Below are 14,299 nucleotides of genomic sequence, written 5' to 3' on the forward strand. Positions count from 1 at the left end.
AACGACAAATAAAATCAATTATGCTTCTGTTTAAATATTTGAAATTCGTTTCAGTGAAATGAGTGTGCACCTCTTGGAGCGTGGTGATATCACTCACCTTAAAGTGTATGATGCCGATAACCAGCCCGCAACGGTTGCTTCAAACGCCTGTGCCACATCAAAGTGCCCGGGTATTTGCTTGAACACACCGCAGGGTCCGGTCTGTCGTTGTCCCGATAATTTCACGCTCAACGCCAATGGCCTGCAGTGTATTCCCCAGGTGGTGCTAAGTGAGCCGACCAACAACTGCACCTCGGGCTTTCAATGCACCAAATCGAAGCAATGCGTAAATGCGAAGGACGTGTGCGACGGATTCGACGACTGCAATGATGGCAGTGATGAGAGCAATGAGCCGAATGGACCTTGCAATACGAACAAATGTGATTTGAGTTTGCATTTTATCTGCAACAATCGTTGTTATCAACGCGCGCTGCTATGCAGCTCTATAGTGTACTGCAAAGATGGCACCGATCAGCAGAATTGTGAGACACACACTTGCAACAGCAACGAGTTCACGTGCGCCAAAAGCGGAAAGTGCATCCAGTTGTCGTGGGTGAATGATGGCGTGCCAGATTGTGGTGAGTATATAGTGGTCAATCGAAAAAATCTCCTGATTTATGGGAATGTAATGTGTTTCGTAATATAGGTCCCGATGACTCTTCGGATGAGATGACGGGTTTCGATTTGGAAGAAAAGTGTCCAGAATTTGATTGCAAAAATGGCAAGTGCCGACCATTTTCCGACGTTTGTGATGGCATAGACCAGTGTGGGTAAGTTGTACAACTAGTAGGCTCTCATGTGTTATGGCTCTTTGTAAACGGTCTACACATGCGCTAAACTCAAATTTCACTTTCATTCCGCTGTAGCGATAATTCTGACGAGCGTGGTTGCGAAGTTGAGTGCGGACCCGATGAGCACTACTGTGTGCCCATTGGCTGTTATGGAGAGCTTCACATGTGTGACGGCATACAGGACTGTGTTGATTTTAGTGACGAAGCGAATTGCAATGAAACGAAGAGTGACAACCATCCCATCGATTTGGGTGAGGCACACGCTTGTGGCAGTAATGAGTTCGGTTGTACAGATCCTTTTGAGTGCATCCCAAAGTTCTTACGCTGCGATGGTATACCACACTGTTTCGACAAGTCGGACGAGTTGAATTGCACGACAATAAACGCTTCCCGAGCGGATTTCAATGAGACCATATTTTCATGCGAAGCACCGGATCGGCTATGTGCTGTGTCGAATAAATGCATCAGCGTTCAGCAACTGTGTGATGGCAATATCGACTGTGAAGACACGACCGATGAGGGATTTTTCTGTGCCGACAAAATGTGCGACAAAACTAACGAGTGCTCCCATTATTGCCACAACGCGCCAGAGGGTTTCGTGTGTTCGTGTCCGCCACACATGTTCCTGCAACCGAATCGACGTCGCTGCAGCATGCAACATGCGTGCGATCATTGGGACACTTGCTCACAAATTTGTCAAACTGTCGGCAAAGTGTACGAATGCAAATGCCACGAAGGCTATGAGCTGGAATACGATCGCTTTAGTTGTAAGAGCACCGCTGCCGATGAACCATATGTAATATTCACCAATCGGCAAGAGATACGTGGTGTAAATTTGAGAAAGTCGGTGGTGAGCAACTTCTATACGTCGCTGCGTAATACGATAGCTTTGGACTTTCTATACAACAATGAATCGGTACAGATCTTTTGGACCGATGTAATTGATGACAAAATATATCGCGGTTATTTGGTGGGCGAGAGTCTGCGAAAAGTGGAGGCGGTTGTGCATTCCGGGTTATCGACTACCGAAGGTTTGGCGGTAGACTGGATCGGCATGAATCTGTATTGGGTTGATTCGAATTTGGATCAGATAGAGGTAGCTAAGTTAAATGGCAGCTTTCGGCGCACTTTGGTTGCCGGCGCGATGGAGAGTCCACGCGCAATTGCGTTGGATCCGCGGGAAGGTCTTCTTTTCTGGACTGATTGGGACGACAATTTTCCTCGTATCGAACGTTGTTCGATGGCAGGTGAATATCGACGCACTATATCCACAACGTCGCAAGTGTCAGCAGGTTGGCCAAATGGTCTGACATTGGATTACACACAGAAACGTGTGTATTGGGTGGATGCTAAGTCGGACTCAATATCAACTATCAAATATGACGGTTCTGACCATCATTTGGTGGTGCGCGATAAGGATATATTATCGCACCCATTCGCCATATCTGTCTTTGAAAATTACGTATATTGGACAGATTGGCGGACAACTTCTGTAATACGTGCCAACAAGTGGAACGGTTCCAATATACAGGTCATACAGCGCACGCAGACCCAGCCCTTTGGCATACAAGTGTTGCATTCAAGTCGACAGCCGCAGGGTGAGAATCCCTGTGGCAATAACAACGGCGGTTGTTCGCATTTATGCTTGCTAACGTAAGTAAAGCATTTTGAGTTCATTTGTGACTTTGTATTACTATATTTGACCTTTAAATTTTGGTTTTAGCGTTAAGAAAGGTTACAAATGCGAGTGTCCACATATAATGCGCCTGGATCCCGCAGATCACCGCACTTGCGTGCCCAATGAACAGGTACTGCTCTTCATAATGGGCGACGAGATACGCGGCATTGATTTGATGCAGCCTAACCACCACACCATACCCACCATACGACAATCACCACAGGCAAGTTATAGTCAAAACAATTAAAAATAAAAACAAATTTAAAGGAGTTTACAATGTTTCAGGTGCTGGCGCCACAACGCATTGACTTTACCGTGGACGATAGCCGAATTTATTGGTCTGATATACAACTGAATGAGATCAAAACGGCTGGCATTTCAAATGGACTTATCGACACGATCATCAACACCGACATACACAAGCCGTATGGCTTCGCCATTGACTGGATAGCACGACATATGTACTTCTCGACGGGCAAAACGAAATGTCAGATACTGGCGAGTAATTTAAAAGGGGAGTACGTCACAGAAATACACAGAGATCTAAATTTGGTGGAGAGTATTGCCTTGGATCCAGCAAAGTATGTCAGCTGTCTCATTATTAAAAAAATTAAACTGTTTTTGTTGTTGTTATTGATATGTGTGCGCTTTGTGTGTTTTTTGCAGGGGAAAGATGTATTGGATACACTCCGAACGCGACTCAGAACTTTGGCTAATTGAACAGAGCAATTTGGACGGCTCGTCGCGTGGCGTTATTTTCCAACACAACAAGACATTGCTGAGCCTGACCATGGACTTTGATTCGCAGCGTTTGTATTACGTCTACGACAATTCCGGCATTGCATACTACGACATTTTGCGAAAGGTTGTGGTTGAAACCTTACAATCAAGTGAAATTATGACCATAAGCTCAGTGACGGTCTATAATGGCTCCATTTATTTTCCGGAAAACATACAAAGCGCTATAATGAGCTGTGAAAAAGACTCCTGTCATAACATGACCAGTGTGCGCACAAATACAAGTGAGTCCACAATTATATGTACAATTCCGAATTATACATTTGCCTTTGCATTGCAGAAAGTATACAATCTCTGAAGATGTTTTACTCGGAGGCACAAACCGGCACGAACACCTGTGCAGGGGCTCAACGGGGCGGATGCGAACATCTTTGCTTAGCTGTATCAGCTACAGAACATGTCTGTCGTTGCTCTATCGGTTATGATGTACTCAGTACAAACGCCACCCGCTGTGTGGGAAAACCTGAGTTCATATTCTATTCAAATCACGAACTCAAAGGAATTGAACTTTACGATCCCACCACACCAGACACACAGTTTGAAGAGAAACCAGTGAGTAACAACTACTCAACCTTAAAATACTCTCGACACAAAAATATAAAATACATAAAAATCCTTCCACAACCCGTTTTCGCTTTTCAGGCTCTGGGTCCGATTTCACGAATTTCCCTTGCAACATACATTGACTACGATGCGGATAAGGACTACTTGTATTGGGGCGATAGTGAACGTGGCACAATCTCGCGCATTAAACGCGATGGTACACAGCGTTTCGACCTATTACCCGCCATTGAGACCTCTGACCCCAAGCAGCAAGATTGGTTAGGTGGAATAGCTGTGGATTGGGTGGCTGGAAATATTTACTGGAGCGATATGAAGCGTAATCTGATTGAAGTTGCACGGCTTGATGGCTCGCACCGTCATGTGGTTGTATCCAGTGTGGAGACACCGACTGCATTGGCTGTTGATCCAGTACAGGGCTTGCTATTCTATGTGGGTAGCGGTATTATTGGCCGAACGGGACTAGATGGCAGCCAATCATTTATACTGGTTAACCAAACAGGCACGGTTAGCAATCTCATTTTAGACATCGATGCTACCAAAGTATATTGGTGCGACAGTGGCTCGAATAGTATCATGAAGGTGGATTATGATGGCAATCTGAAGACGCCACTGCTCAATCACAGTCTTGACAATCCCGTAGCGCTGGCTAAAATCGACGACTATCTCTACTGGGCGGACAATAACAATAACAAGGGCAGTATTAAAGTGGCTCCGCTGTCGAATTTATCCGATTTTAAGGATATACTCAAGTCGGAGGGAAATGCACTTAAAGATTTAAAGATTTTCTCGCGTCGTGTGCAGAAAGGTTCAAACGCGTGCGCTGAAAACAATGGCGGTTGCGAGCATTTGTGTCTATTCAACGGCACCAGCACTATTTGTGCTTGCTCTCACAGCCGATTAGCCGCGGATGGCTCCTGTGAGCCATATGACAACTTTTTATTGTTCTCGTATCGCAGCACCATCGAGAGTATTCACATGACGGATCATACAAACAAAAATGGCCCAATCCATGCGGTGCATAACACAACATTTATGAGAAATGTAATTGCTTTGAGTTATGATTACGAGAATAGTGTCATATTCTATTCGGATGTGCAGATGAGCACGATTAACTCGGTACAATTCAATGGCAGTAGGAATCAGGTGCTGGTAAGCCATCAAGGACGCGTCGAAGGTCTCACTTACGACATCGTGAACAAAATGCTCTTCTGGACCTCGAATAATGATGCGTCTATACGAAGTTTGGAACTGATCCATGTGAGCGAGAATGCTGATAATAATACGCAATTCGTGAAACGAATATTGATGCTGAATTCGAATGACAAACCGCGTGGCATTGCGGTAGAGCCTTGTATGGGTATGATTTATTGGACGAATTGGAACGAAGAGACCCCATCCATTCAGCGCGCCTACGTAACCGGCTATGGTGTTGAGTCCATCATACGAACGGACGTAAAAATGCCGAATGCGCTTACGCTAGACTTCGATGAGCATAAATTGTACTGGGCGGATGCACGCCTTGATAAAATCGAGCGTGCTAACTATGATGGTTCGCATCGTACTGTGTTGGCGCATTCTACGCCAAAGCATGCTTTTTCGATGGCTGTTTATGGCGACTTGCTCTTCTGGACTGATTGGGTGCTGCATGCTGTAGTGCGCGCCAGCAAGTATTCAGGCGCGGATGTGGTCTTTTTGAGAGAGAACATCGATCGACCAATGGGAATTATTGCGGTGCAGAATACCACCGTCAACTGCGATTCGAATCAGTGCAAAATATTGAACGGTGGATGTGAGGATGTGTGCATACTGAGTAAGAATGGAACGGCCAGTTGTCAGTGCTCGAGAGGCACTTTGGCACCGGATGGACGCCGCTGTTTACTCCTGCCGAATATAAACTGTGATAAGAATCAATTCTCCTGTGTATCGGGTGAATGTATTCCCTTGGAGTTGACGTGCGACAATATTACACATTGCCTCGATGGTTCAGACGAGCGCCGCAGTTACTGCATTCTACGTGAGTGCCCAGCACGTTTCTTCATGTGTAACAACCATCGCTGCATACCACAAAATCAAACGTGTGATGGCGTAGAGCAATGCGGCGATGGCTCAGATGAGTCCGAGTTGGTTTGCAAATGTGAACCCGACAAGTTCCGTTGCAATAGTGGTGAGTGCATCTCTATGCGGTTCGTTTGCGATAATGTGCGTGACTGCAAGGACTTTAGCGATGAGAAACACTGTCCACCGCGAGAATGTCCCAATGGTGACGTGCTATTTGAGCATTGTGTTAACTCAACGGCTTGCTTAATGCCATCTTGGCGATGTGATGGCGACAATGACTGTCCCGACGGAAGTGATGAAGTGAATTGTGAAAAAGTTCATAAGGTTACCTGTGGACCTGGTCAGTTTCAATGTCCCAATGGGCTTTGCATAAATGAGAAATGGCGTTGTGATGGTGACAACGATTGTACAGACGTCAAGGACGGGCTAAGTGCCGATGAGGTTGGTTGTAAGAAGCAGTGCCGTAAGAATGAGTTCCATTGTGGCAATACGTGTATACCAAGTAGTTGGCAGTGCGATGGGAAACCTGATTGCGAGGATGGCTCGGACGAGGGTGCACAGTGTCCGAATAGGGCTTGTCGACCACATTTCTTCCAATGCAAATCATCTGGACGATGCATACCACAGAAATGGGTGTGCGATGGTGAGCATGATTGCCCAGCACCAGGTAGCGAGGATGAGGGTAAACATTGCGCAGCGGGTTCGGTACCGCTTGAAATCGAATGCTTACCACCGTCTTTTCTCTGTTCGAGTGGCATGTGTTTGGACCGTCATTATGTATGTGACGGTGACCATGATTGCCCTGACGGAGATGATGAGTATGAAAATTGTGAACCGATCCTACAAGCGCAAGTCTGTGACAATGATACAGAATTCCAATGCCACGACCTGCAATGTATTTCCAAAAATCTTACATGTGATACTAAACCCGACTGTGTTGATGGTTCCGACGAGGATGCCCAGCTTTGCGCTCACTCACATAAATTGTGTCAGGGACCCGGTGACTTCCGTTGCAGTAACGGCGCCTGCATTTCCACTGATTTACTATGCGACGGACGAAACGATTGCGCCGATTTCACCGATGAGGAACTCTGCAATGTAAACGAATGTGTTATTCCCGATCTGTGCGAACACAAATGTGTGGATAAGGTGATTGGTTTTGAATGTCAGTGCAATCCAGGGTACAAGCTGCTCGCTTCCAATCAGCATTTGTGTGACGATATAGATGAGTGCCATGAACAGCATCCTTGCTCGCAGATCTGTGTAAACACTTACGGTTCGTACAAATGTTTGTGCGGCAAGGGCTATGAATTGGTGGACCACAACACGTGTAAAGCCACAAGCAACGAGACCGTTAAGTTCATTTTTGCGAATCGTTACTATATACGCCAAGTGGACATGCGTGGTAATGGCTCCATACTTATTCATCAGCTTTCTAACGTTGTCGCCTTGGACTTTGATTGGGAGACGAAGTGTCTGTATTGGTCGGATGTGACGTCAACAGTGGGCATGATAAAGCGTTATTGCCCAGCTGAAAACAAGACGAGTACATTACACCAAGCGATGGTGAAGAATCCAGATGGCTTGGCTGTAGACTGGGTCGGTAAAAATTTGTATTGGTGCGACAAGGGTTTAGACACAATTGAGGTCTCAAAATTGGATGGTAAATATCGTCGTGTACTTATCAATGAAAATTTGCGTGAACCACGCGGCGTTGCTTTGGATCCCTTCAATCGTCATATATTCTGGTCAGATTGGGGCGATAATCCACACATTGGCAAAGCAGGTATGGACGGCTCCAACCCGCGTATGATAGTCAGAGAGAATTTGGGTTGGCCGAATGCGCTTACTATTTCCTTTGAAACGAATGAACTCTTTTGGGGCGATGCGCGTGAAGACACCATTTCTGTATCAGACCTAGACGGTAAAAACGTACGCTTATTGCTGGCGCGCAGTATCAATCCGCAACTGAATTTGCATCACATTTTCGCCATCGCAGTGTGGGAGGATAAAATATACTGGTCCGATTGGGAGACAAAGTCGATTGAATATTGCAACAAGTATAACGGACAAAATTGCTCCACGCTTGTGACTATCATTCATCGGCCAATGGATCTACGAGTCTACCATCCCTATAGACAGCAGCAACCGTCAACGCCCAACCCCTGCTTAACGGCCGGTTGTGCTACGCTATGTCTGCTATCGCCGGAGGCGCCGTACTACAAGTGCGCCTGTCCGAATAACTTTGTATTGGGCGAAGATGGAAAATCATGCCATGCCAACTGTACGGCGGCCCACTTTGAGTGCGCGAATACATATAAGTGCATTCCTTTCTACTGGAAGTGTGACACACAAGACGACTGTGGCGATGGCAGCGATGAACCAGCCACTTGCCCGGCGTTCCACTGCGATCCAGGACAGTACCAATGCGACAATAAGAAATGCATTTATCCTTCAGCCATTTGTGATAACGTCAATAACTGTGGCGATAATTCGGATGAACGGAATTGCGAGAAATTCACCTGCTTCGAGAATTACATGAAATGCGAAGCGTCCACGAACACGAGCGCATTCTGCATAAGTAATGGAAAGAAATGCGACGGTGTCAATGACTGCCCGAACGGAGAGGACGAGACTGGATGTACGCCGCTCGTCTGCAATAAAGAGCAGTTTCAGTGTGGCAATAATCGTTGTGTGCCATATGTGTGGGTATGTGATGGAGATACCGACTGTGCAGACAAGTCAGATGAGGAAGGTTGTGACTTGGTGACATGTGAGCCAAGCGATTTCCAGTAAGTCGAATGATACAGCCATAAGCGAGTACATAACCGTTTCATATTTTTTGCTTTTCAGATGTAATTCCGGTCGCTGCATACCAATGGCCTGGCGTTGTGACGGTGAGAACGACTGTCCGAATGGGGAGGATGAACCACCCACCTGCCATTCGTCGAAGGAGAGCTGCGATCCCACCTACTTCAAGTGCAATAACTCCAAATGCATACCTGGACGTTGGCGTTGCGATTATGAGAACGACTGTGGCGACGGCAGCGATGAGTTGAACTGTCAGATGCGCAACTGCTCGGAGAGTGAATTCCGCTGTGGCACCGGCAAGTGCATAAAGCACGATTACCGCTGCGATGGTGAGATCCACTGCGATGACAGCAGCGATGAGATTAACTGCAACATCACATGCAAGGCGAACCAGTTCAAATGTGCCGCATTCAATACTTGCATAAATAAGTAAGTGCCATCGGTTAAATACGCATTAGAGTTGCCACAGTGTTTTCAATATAACCTCTAATTTATGATTTTCACATTTTAGACAATATCAATGTGACGGTGATGACGATTGCCCGGACGGTTCGGACGAGGTGAATTGCACTTGTCCAGCCAATTACTTCACTTGTGCCAACGGCAAGTGCATAATGTCGCGATGGAAGTGCGACGGATGGGACGATTGCACTGATGGTAGTGATGAAAGTATCGCGACCTGTGCGCATGAGCACTGTCATGCAAATGCCTTCAAGTAAGCGCAGCGTAGAAAGTGTACAATGGCAATTTGCATCTTATATTGTATACATTTATAGGTGCTCCAATTTGAAATGTATTCGTAAATCGGCTTTATGTGACGGCGTGAACGATTGTGTCAATTCAGAGGATGAGTCAGATGAGGTTTGCGCCGCGCTACCGAAGTGTCGGCACGATCAATTCCAGTGCGAGAATGATGATTGTATATCGAAAGCGTTCCGTTGCGATGGCCAATATAACTGTATAGACGGTTCGGACGAAATGAACTGTCAGCCACCGGTTTGTGGTTTTGGAACATGTTCGCAGATCTGTATTGAGAAAAAAGCTGGTCACTACAACTGCAAGTGCACGGAGGGTTATCAGAAGGGATCCAAGAAGAACGACACGTGCTTGGCTTCAGGTGTGTTCATTAAGCTCCTTTAAGCACAGTCTTAACATAATGCTTATTTAACATTAATGTAAAAATATTTATTTTATGTTTCGTTGTTGTATTTTTAAAGGTCCTGAACAAATACTTTTACTCGCCTCTGAACAAGAGTTCCGTTTCATTTTGCCTGCCAAACAAGAGGGCACCACTGTGGTGGGTTTCTTCCAAACAGACAGCCTAAAAATCGATGTCTTTGACATACTCATTCGTTCGAAGGATACACTTCTCTTCTGGATTGACTCTCATCACGGTAAAGTGCATACCATGAAAATTGCAACTCCTCACGCTGAAACAGGCGTGCGCGTGCGCAGAGATCTGAAGGAATTGACCGCTTTTAATGTAAGCCTTACAACGGCGCCAAAGATATTTTAAATCAATACTTAACTGTTTTTTTCTAATCAGATACCTGATCTGAACGATCCTAAGTCGCTAGCTGTGGATTGGATAACCCAAATGGTTTATATAATAGATTCGCGTCATAATCAAATCATTGCTACGGATATCGACGGCAAGAAATATGTCTCGCTGGCCTCCACGGGCATGAATCCTACCGATATTGTACTTGAGCCGGAATCGCGTATTATGATTTGGTCCACACTGGAAAATGGCATTTTGGTGGCATCACTTGATGGCACCAACAAGAAAAGTTTGGTTGAACGCGATGTTGGTTGGCCCATTAGTTTGTCGATTGACTATCCCACCGGCCGCTTGTATTGGGCGGATTATCGTAAAGGCACCATCGAGACATGCAGATTGAATGGCAAAGATCGCAATGTGGTGCGTCGGTTTTCGAATAAAGGTATGTAAATTATCTCATGTGGTTCCTTTGCATATTCACGTCCTAAATATATTTACAGAAAAGCCACAGAAAATCGATGTGTTTGAGGATTACCTCTACATCAAGTTGTACGATCAAAGCATCATTAAAATGAATAAATTTGGAGTGGACAACGGCACATATTTGCTGAAAGGATATCGCTCATCGGATATTGGCATACTACATCCACTCAAACAGAATCGCAACAGTGAGTACTATCTAACATACATACACACATGCATTACACTTTCATTTTTTGTAATCTTTCATGCAATTTCAGTCACTAATCCTTGTGCAAAAGAGCCCTGCAAAATGAAACGTGCGCTCTGCATACTCTCGTCGGAGGCGCGCAATGGCTTCGCCTGCAAATGTCCCAATGATCTCATTATGGTGGACGATGCGTGTAAGGCACACAGCGAGGTTCCCGATTATTGTCCCCTAAAATGTAACCTCGGCACATGCAAAGTGATTGATCATGTGCCGAAATGTATCTGTCAACCACAATTCGAGGGTGAACTGTGTGAGCACTCCCGTTGTTCGGGGCACTGCTTAAACTATGGACTGTGCACGGTGGCACCCCAGTTGCCCGGTTCGTCCGAGCCACCACCATTGAAATGTAGCTGCACGCCGGGCTGGTCCGGTCCGCGTTGCGAGACCTCGGTGCCGGAATGCCAGAGTCGCTGTCACAATGGCGGATCCTGCTTGATCACAGACGAGGGAATGAAGTGCACGTGTCCGGAATTGTATGTCGGCGAACAGTGTGAGCATTGTGTGAATTTGACCTGCGCTAATGGTGGCATCTGTCGTGAAACGTTGACAGGCACAACACAGTGTGAATGTCCGGATGGGTGAGTGCGCATGCGTGCTGGATATAAACCGAACTTTTCTAATTTTACTAACTTCCAATTTCCCCACGTTAATTTCTACCGTTAGTTTCACTGGCAAACGTTGCGAGGTAAATGTTTGCGAGGGTTTCTGCAAGAATCAGGGTGTTTGCAGCATCGGCACCAAAGGCGGACCGCAGTGCCAATGCGCAGTGGGCTACTATGGCGAACAATGTGAATCCGACTCCTGCCAGACATACTGCCTAAACGGCGGCGTGTGCATCGAGCGAGATCAGCGCTTGACATGCACTTGCGGCGAGCGCTTTGAAGGTGAACAGTGTGAAACCGATTTGTGCAAAACAGCAACACCACCACACTGTGAGTAACGCGGTTTTTGCCGCCTAATGTTTCCATATTCAAGTTATATGTATTACAATTGTTGTAATTTCACTTTAGTTTGCGACGAATCTGAACTGCCTTCGCGTAATCCCTGCACCGGCATCATCTGCCAGAATAGCGGTACATGCCACGTCATCAAAGGCATGGCCATGTGCAACTGCACCGACCAATGGAATGGCGATTTTTGCGAGGTGAGCACACTCTTCTCTCATATATATATGTATGCACAGGTTGAGCTAATTACATTTATAACACTTGCAGCGACTGGTTTCCGAGGATAATCCCTGCATCGGTTATTGCCGGAATAGCGGCGTTTGCCATTTGGACGCGTATACTGTGCCACATTGCAGTTGCATTGGCGAATGGGAGGGTGATGATTGCAACATGCCACCGAAATGCGTCAGCAGCTGTGGCGTCTGCCGCACGGGCAGCTCAATTAACGAATGCCTGTGAGTGTGCATGAAGCTGAGAACGAAGAGCGCCAAATTAATTTAACATTTTTGTATTTATTTTAACACTTGTAGCTGTTCGAGTGGTAAAATCACGCCATGCTTGGCGGAAAGTGCGGATAATGTGAACATTGAGCGGCAGCAAGGGCAGGAACACACAGCGAATGTGCTTTCGATATTGGCGGTGGTGCTCTCTGTTGCCATTTTACTGCTAACGCTCTTCGGAGGCGCGATATTTTTCTTAAAGTAAGTTGAAAGCTACTCATTGCCACATTGAGTAAAACTGTTACATCGAAGTTACATTGAATGTCGCATTTGTTATATGTACATATTTCTAATTCGTATATTATTGAAAAAATTCGCAGGAAACATCGCATATCGCAACCATTCTCACATGCACGTCTCACCGATAACGTGGAAATAATGCTTACGAATCCCATGTACAGAGGCGATGCAGACGAGGCGCCTGCCTTCGTGCACGAAGACGATAAGGTAATATTATTAACAGTTAAAATGTGTTTCGCTATTCGCTAACTAACTCTGCAACACTTGTGCGTTCCAGGGTAATTTCGCGAATCCCGTGTATGAGTCCATGTACGCCGATGCGATTGTCGAGCCGGCGGCGGTGGTTGAGAATGTTTTAAGTACGGCGCCTGACGAACGCAAGGGCCTGCTGCAGCACTCACACGACGACACAAGCACGCCGGACATTCTTTGATGATTAACTACGAACGAAGTGTGTTAATGTGGAGATTGCCACAATCGACGCCGCTTAGGTTACAAATGTTAAGAGAAGTTTGAGAAGAAAGCAACAACTTTCACAAGCAGCCATTTAAATAGCACATCAACACGAACACAAAGCTATTTATACACACACACACACACACACACATACATGTAAAGGACTGATAGCGTAAAGGTTTTTTTGTATTTATTAATTTTTTTTCCATGTGAAAAATGCCATTTTCTCAATTAGCGTGATGAATCGATTTAATAGCAAGTTGAAGTTTTAGTGTAAAAGTGTCAATAATAAATTATAGGATAAATTTAGCAGATCCATTGCACCGTCAGTGCAGTGTGCATACTGAAGCAATGTAAATAGTAAATAATTCAATGCGCTGGTGTTAGTCGAGCTTAAATATAGCATATCAACGCCAGGCAGTTATTTGTATGTATGTAGTTAGTCACTAAGTAAGCGCAATCAATGTATGTTTTGGAAATTGTAAATTTTTTTTATGCTACATTTTAGTTTTTCGCATAAAACAACAACGCTGTAGTTAAGCCAATGACGAGGTAGCTAAATAATCGATATTTATGTAGTGTATAACGGTGAAATATTTTTCTCTCTTTTATAAATATGTTTTTTTTTACGCTGATATACTATATTTACACGCACCAATGTCTTCGAATCTTTGAATTCTTCACGAAAACCCCCAATTGATTGACGCTGCTTGAACAAACTAGTCTTTTAAATTCCGTACAGCAATTGGTCGCAGAGAAGCGCTCGAATTATACACACATACATACATACATATGTACCTATATGTATGTATGTAGGTGCATTTATAATTGACTGTAGCAGTTCTTTAAAAAGCCACATACCCGGTGTATTCCAAAAAGCATTTTACTGTAAATAACTCCCTGATGGAATGAAGACTTGTATATGCCATTACCTGTAAGTTTAACGTTTAATTTTAATACAAATGACTGTTTACTTCGTCGTAGACTAGCATCGATAGCGAATATGTTTAAAGAGACTTCACATAGGTACTAATATACATACATATATATTATAGATATACATGCAACAAACATACATATTTACAGGATAAGTAACGAACAAATGCTTGCATTTAAATGAAATTGTGAGATTCTTCAATAGGCTTAAGTTTAAATTTACAAACATGCACATACATAACTATATAAA

At 44.9% G+C, this 14,299-nt stretch overlaps 1 protein-coding gene across 1 annotated transcript in view; it reads left to right on the forward strand.

The window, feature by feature from the left end:
- The window catches only part of LOC105213363 (prolow-density lipoprotein receptor-related protein 1), a 76,114-nt gene extending 62,856 nt beyond the window's left edge, over positions 1-13,258 (forward strand). Inside the window, exons 15-35 of the mRNA XM_011186105.3 lie at positions 55-617; positions 686-809; positions 906-2,483; positions 2,554-2,731; positions 2,794-3,089; positions 3,175-3,530; positions 3,587-3,858; positions 3,949-8,720; positions 8,782-9,168; positions 9,251-9,454; positions 9,516-9,856; positions 9,957-10,222; positions 10,286-10,682; positions 10,741-10,908; positions 10,981-11,548; positions 11,634-11,902; positions 11,981-12,114; positions 12,185-12,372; positions 12,448-12,618; positions 12,738-12,864; positions 12,935-13,258. Coding sequence (XP_011184407.2) covers positions 55-617; positions 686-809; positions 906-2,483; positions 2,554-2,731; positions 2,794-3,089; positions 3,175-3,530; positions 3,587-3,858; positions 3,949-8,720; positions 8,782-9,168; positions 9,251-9,454; positions 9,516-9,856; positions 9,957-10,222; positions 10,286-10,682; positions 10,741-10,908; positions 10,981-11,548; positions 11,634-11,902; positions 11,981-12,114; positions 12,185-12,372; positions 12,448-12,618; positions 12,738-12,864; positions 12,935-13,090 — 11,515 coding nt within the window. The 3' untranslated portion in view covers positions 13,091-13,258. The remainder of the gene's footprint in view (positions 1-54; positions 618-685; positions 810-905; positions 2,484-2,553; positions 2,732-2,793; positions 3,090-3,174; positions 3,531-3,586; positions 3,859-3,948; positions 8,721-8,781; positions 9,169-9,250; positions 9,455-9,515; positions 9,857-9,956; positions 10,223-10,285; positions 10,683-10,740; positions 10,909-10,980; positions 11,549-11,633; positions 11,903-11,980; positions 12,115-12,184; positions 12,373-12,447; positions 12,619-12,737; positions 12,865-12,934) is intronic.
- Positions 13,259-14,299: the final 1,041 nt, after the last annotated feature.

Source organism: Zeugodacus cucurbitae, chromosome 6, assembly GCF_028554725.1.
Source record: "Zeugodacus cucurbitae isolate PBARC_wt_2022May chromosome 6, idZeuCucr1.2, whole genome shotgun sequence".
Lineage (NCBI taxonomy): Eukaryota > Metazoa > Arthropoda > Insecta > Diptera > Tephritidae > Zeugodacus > Zeugodacus cucurbitae.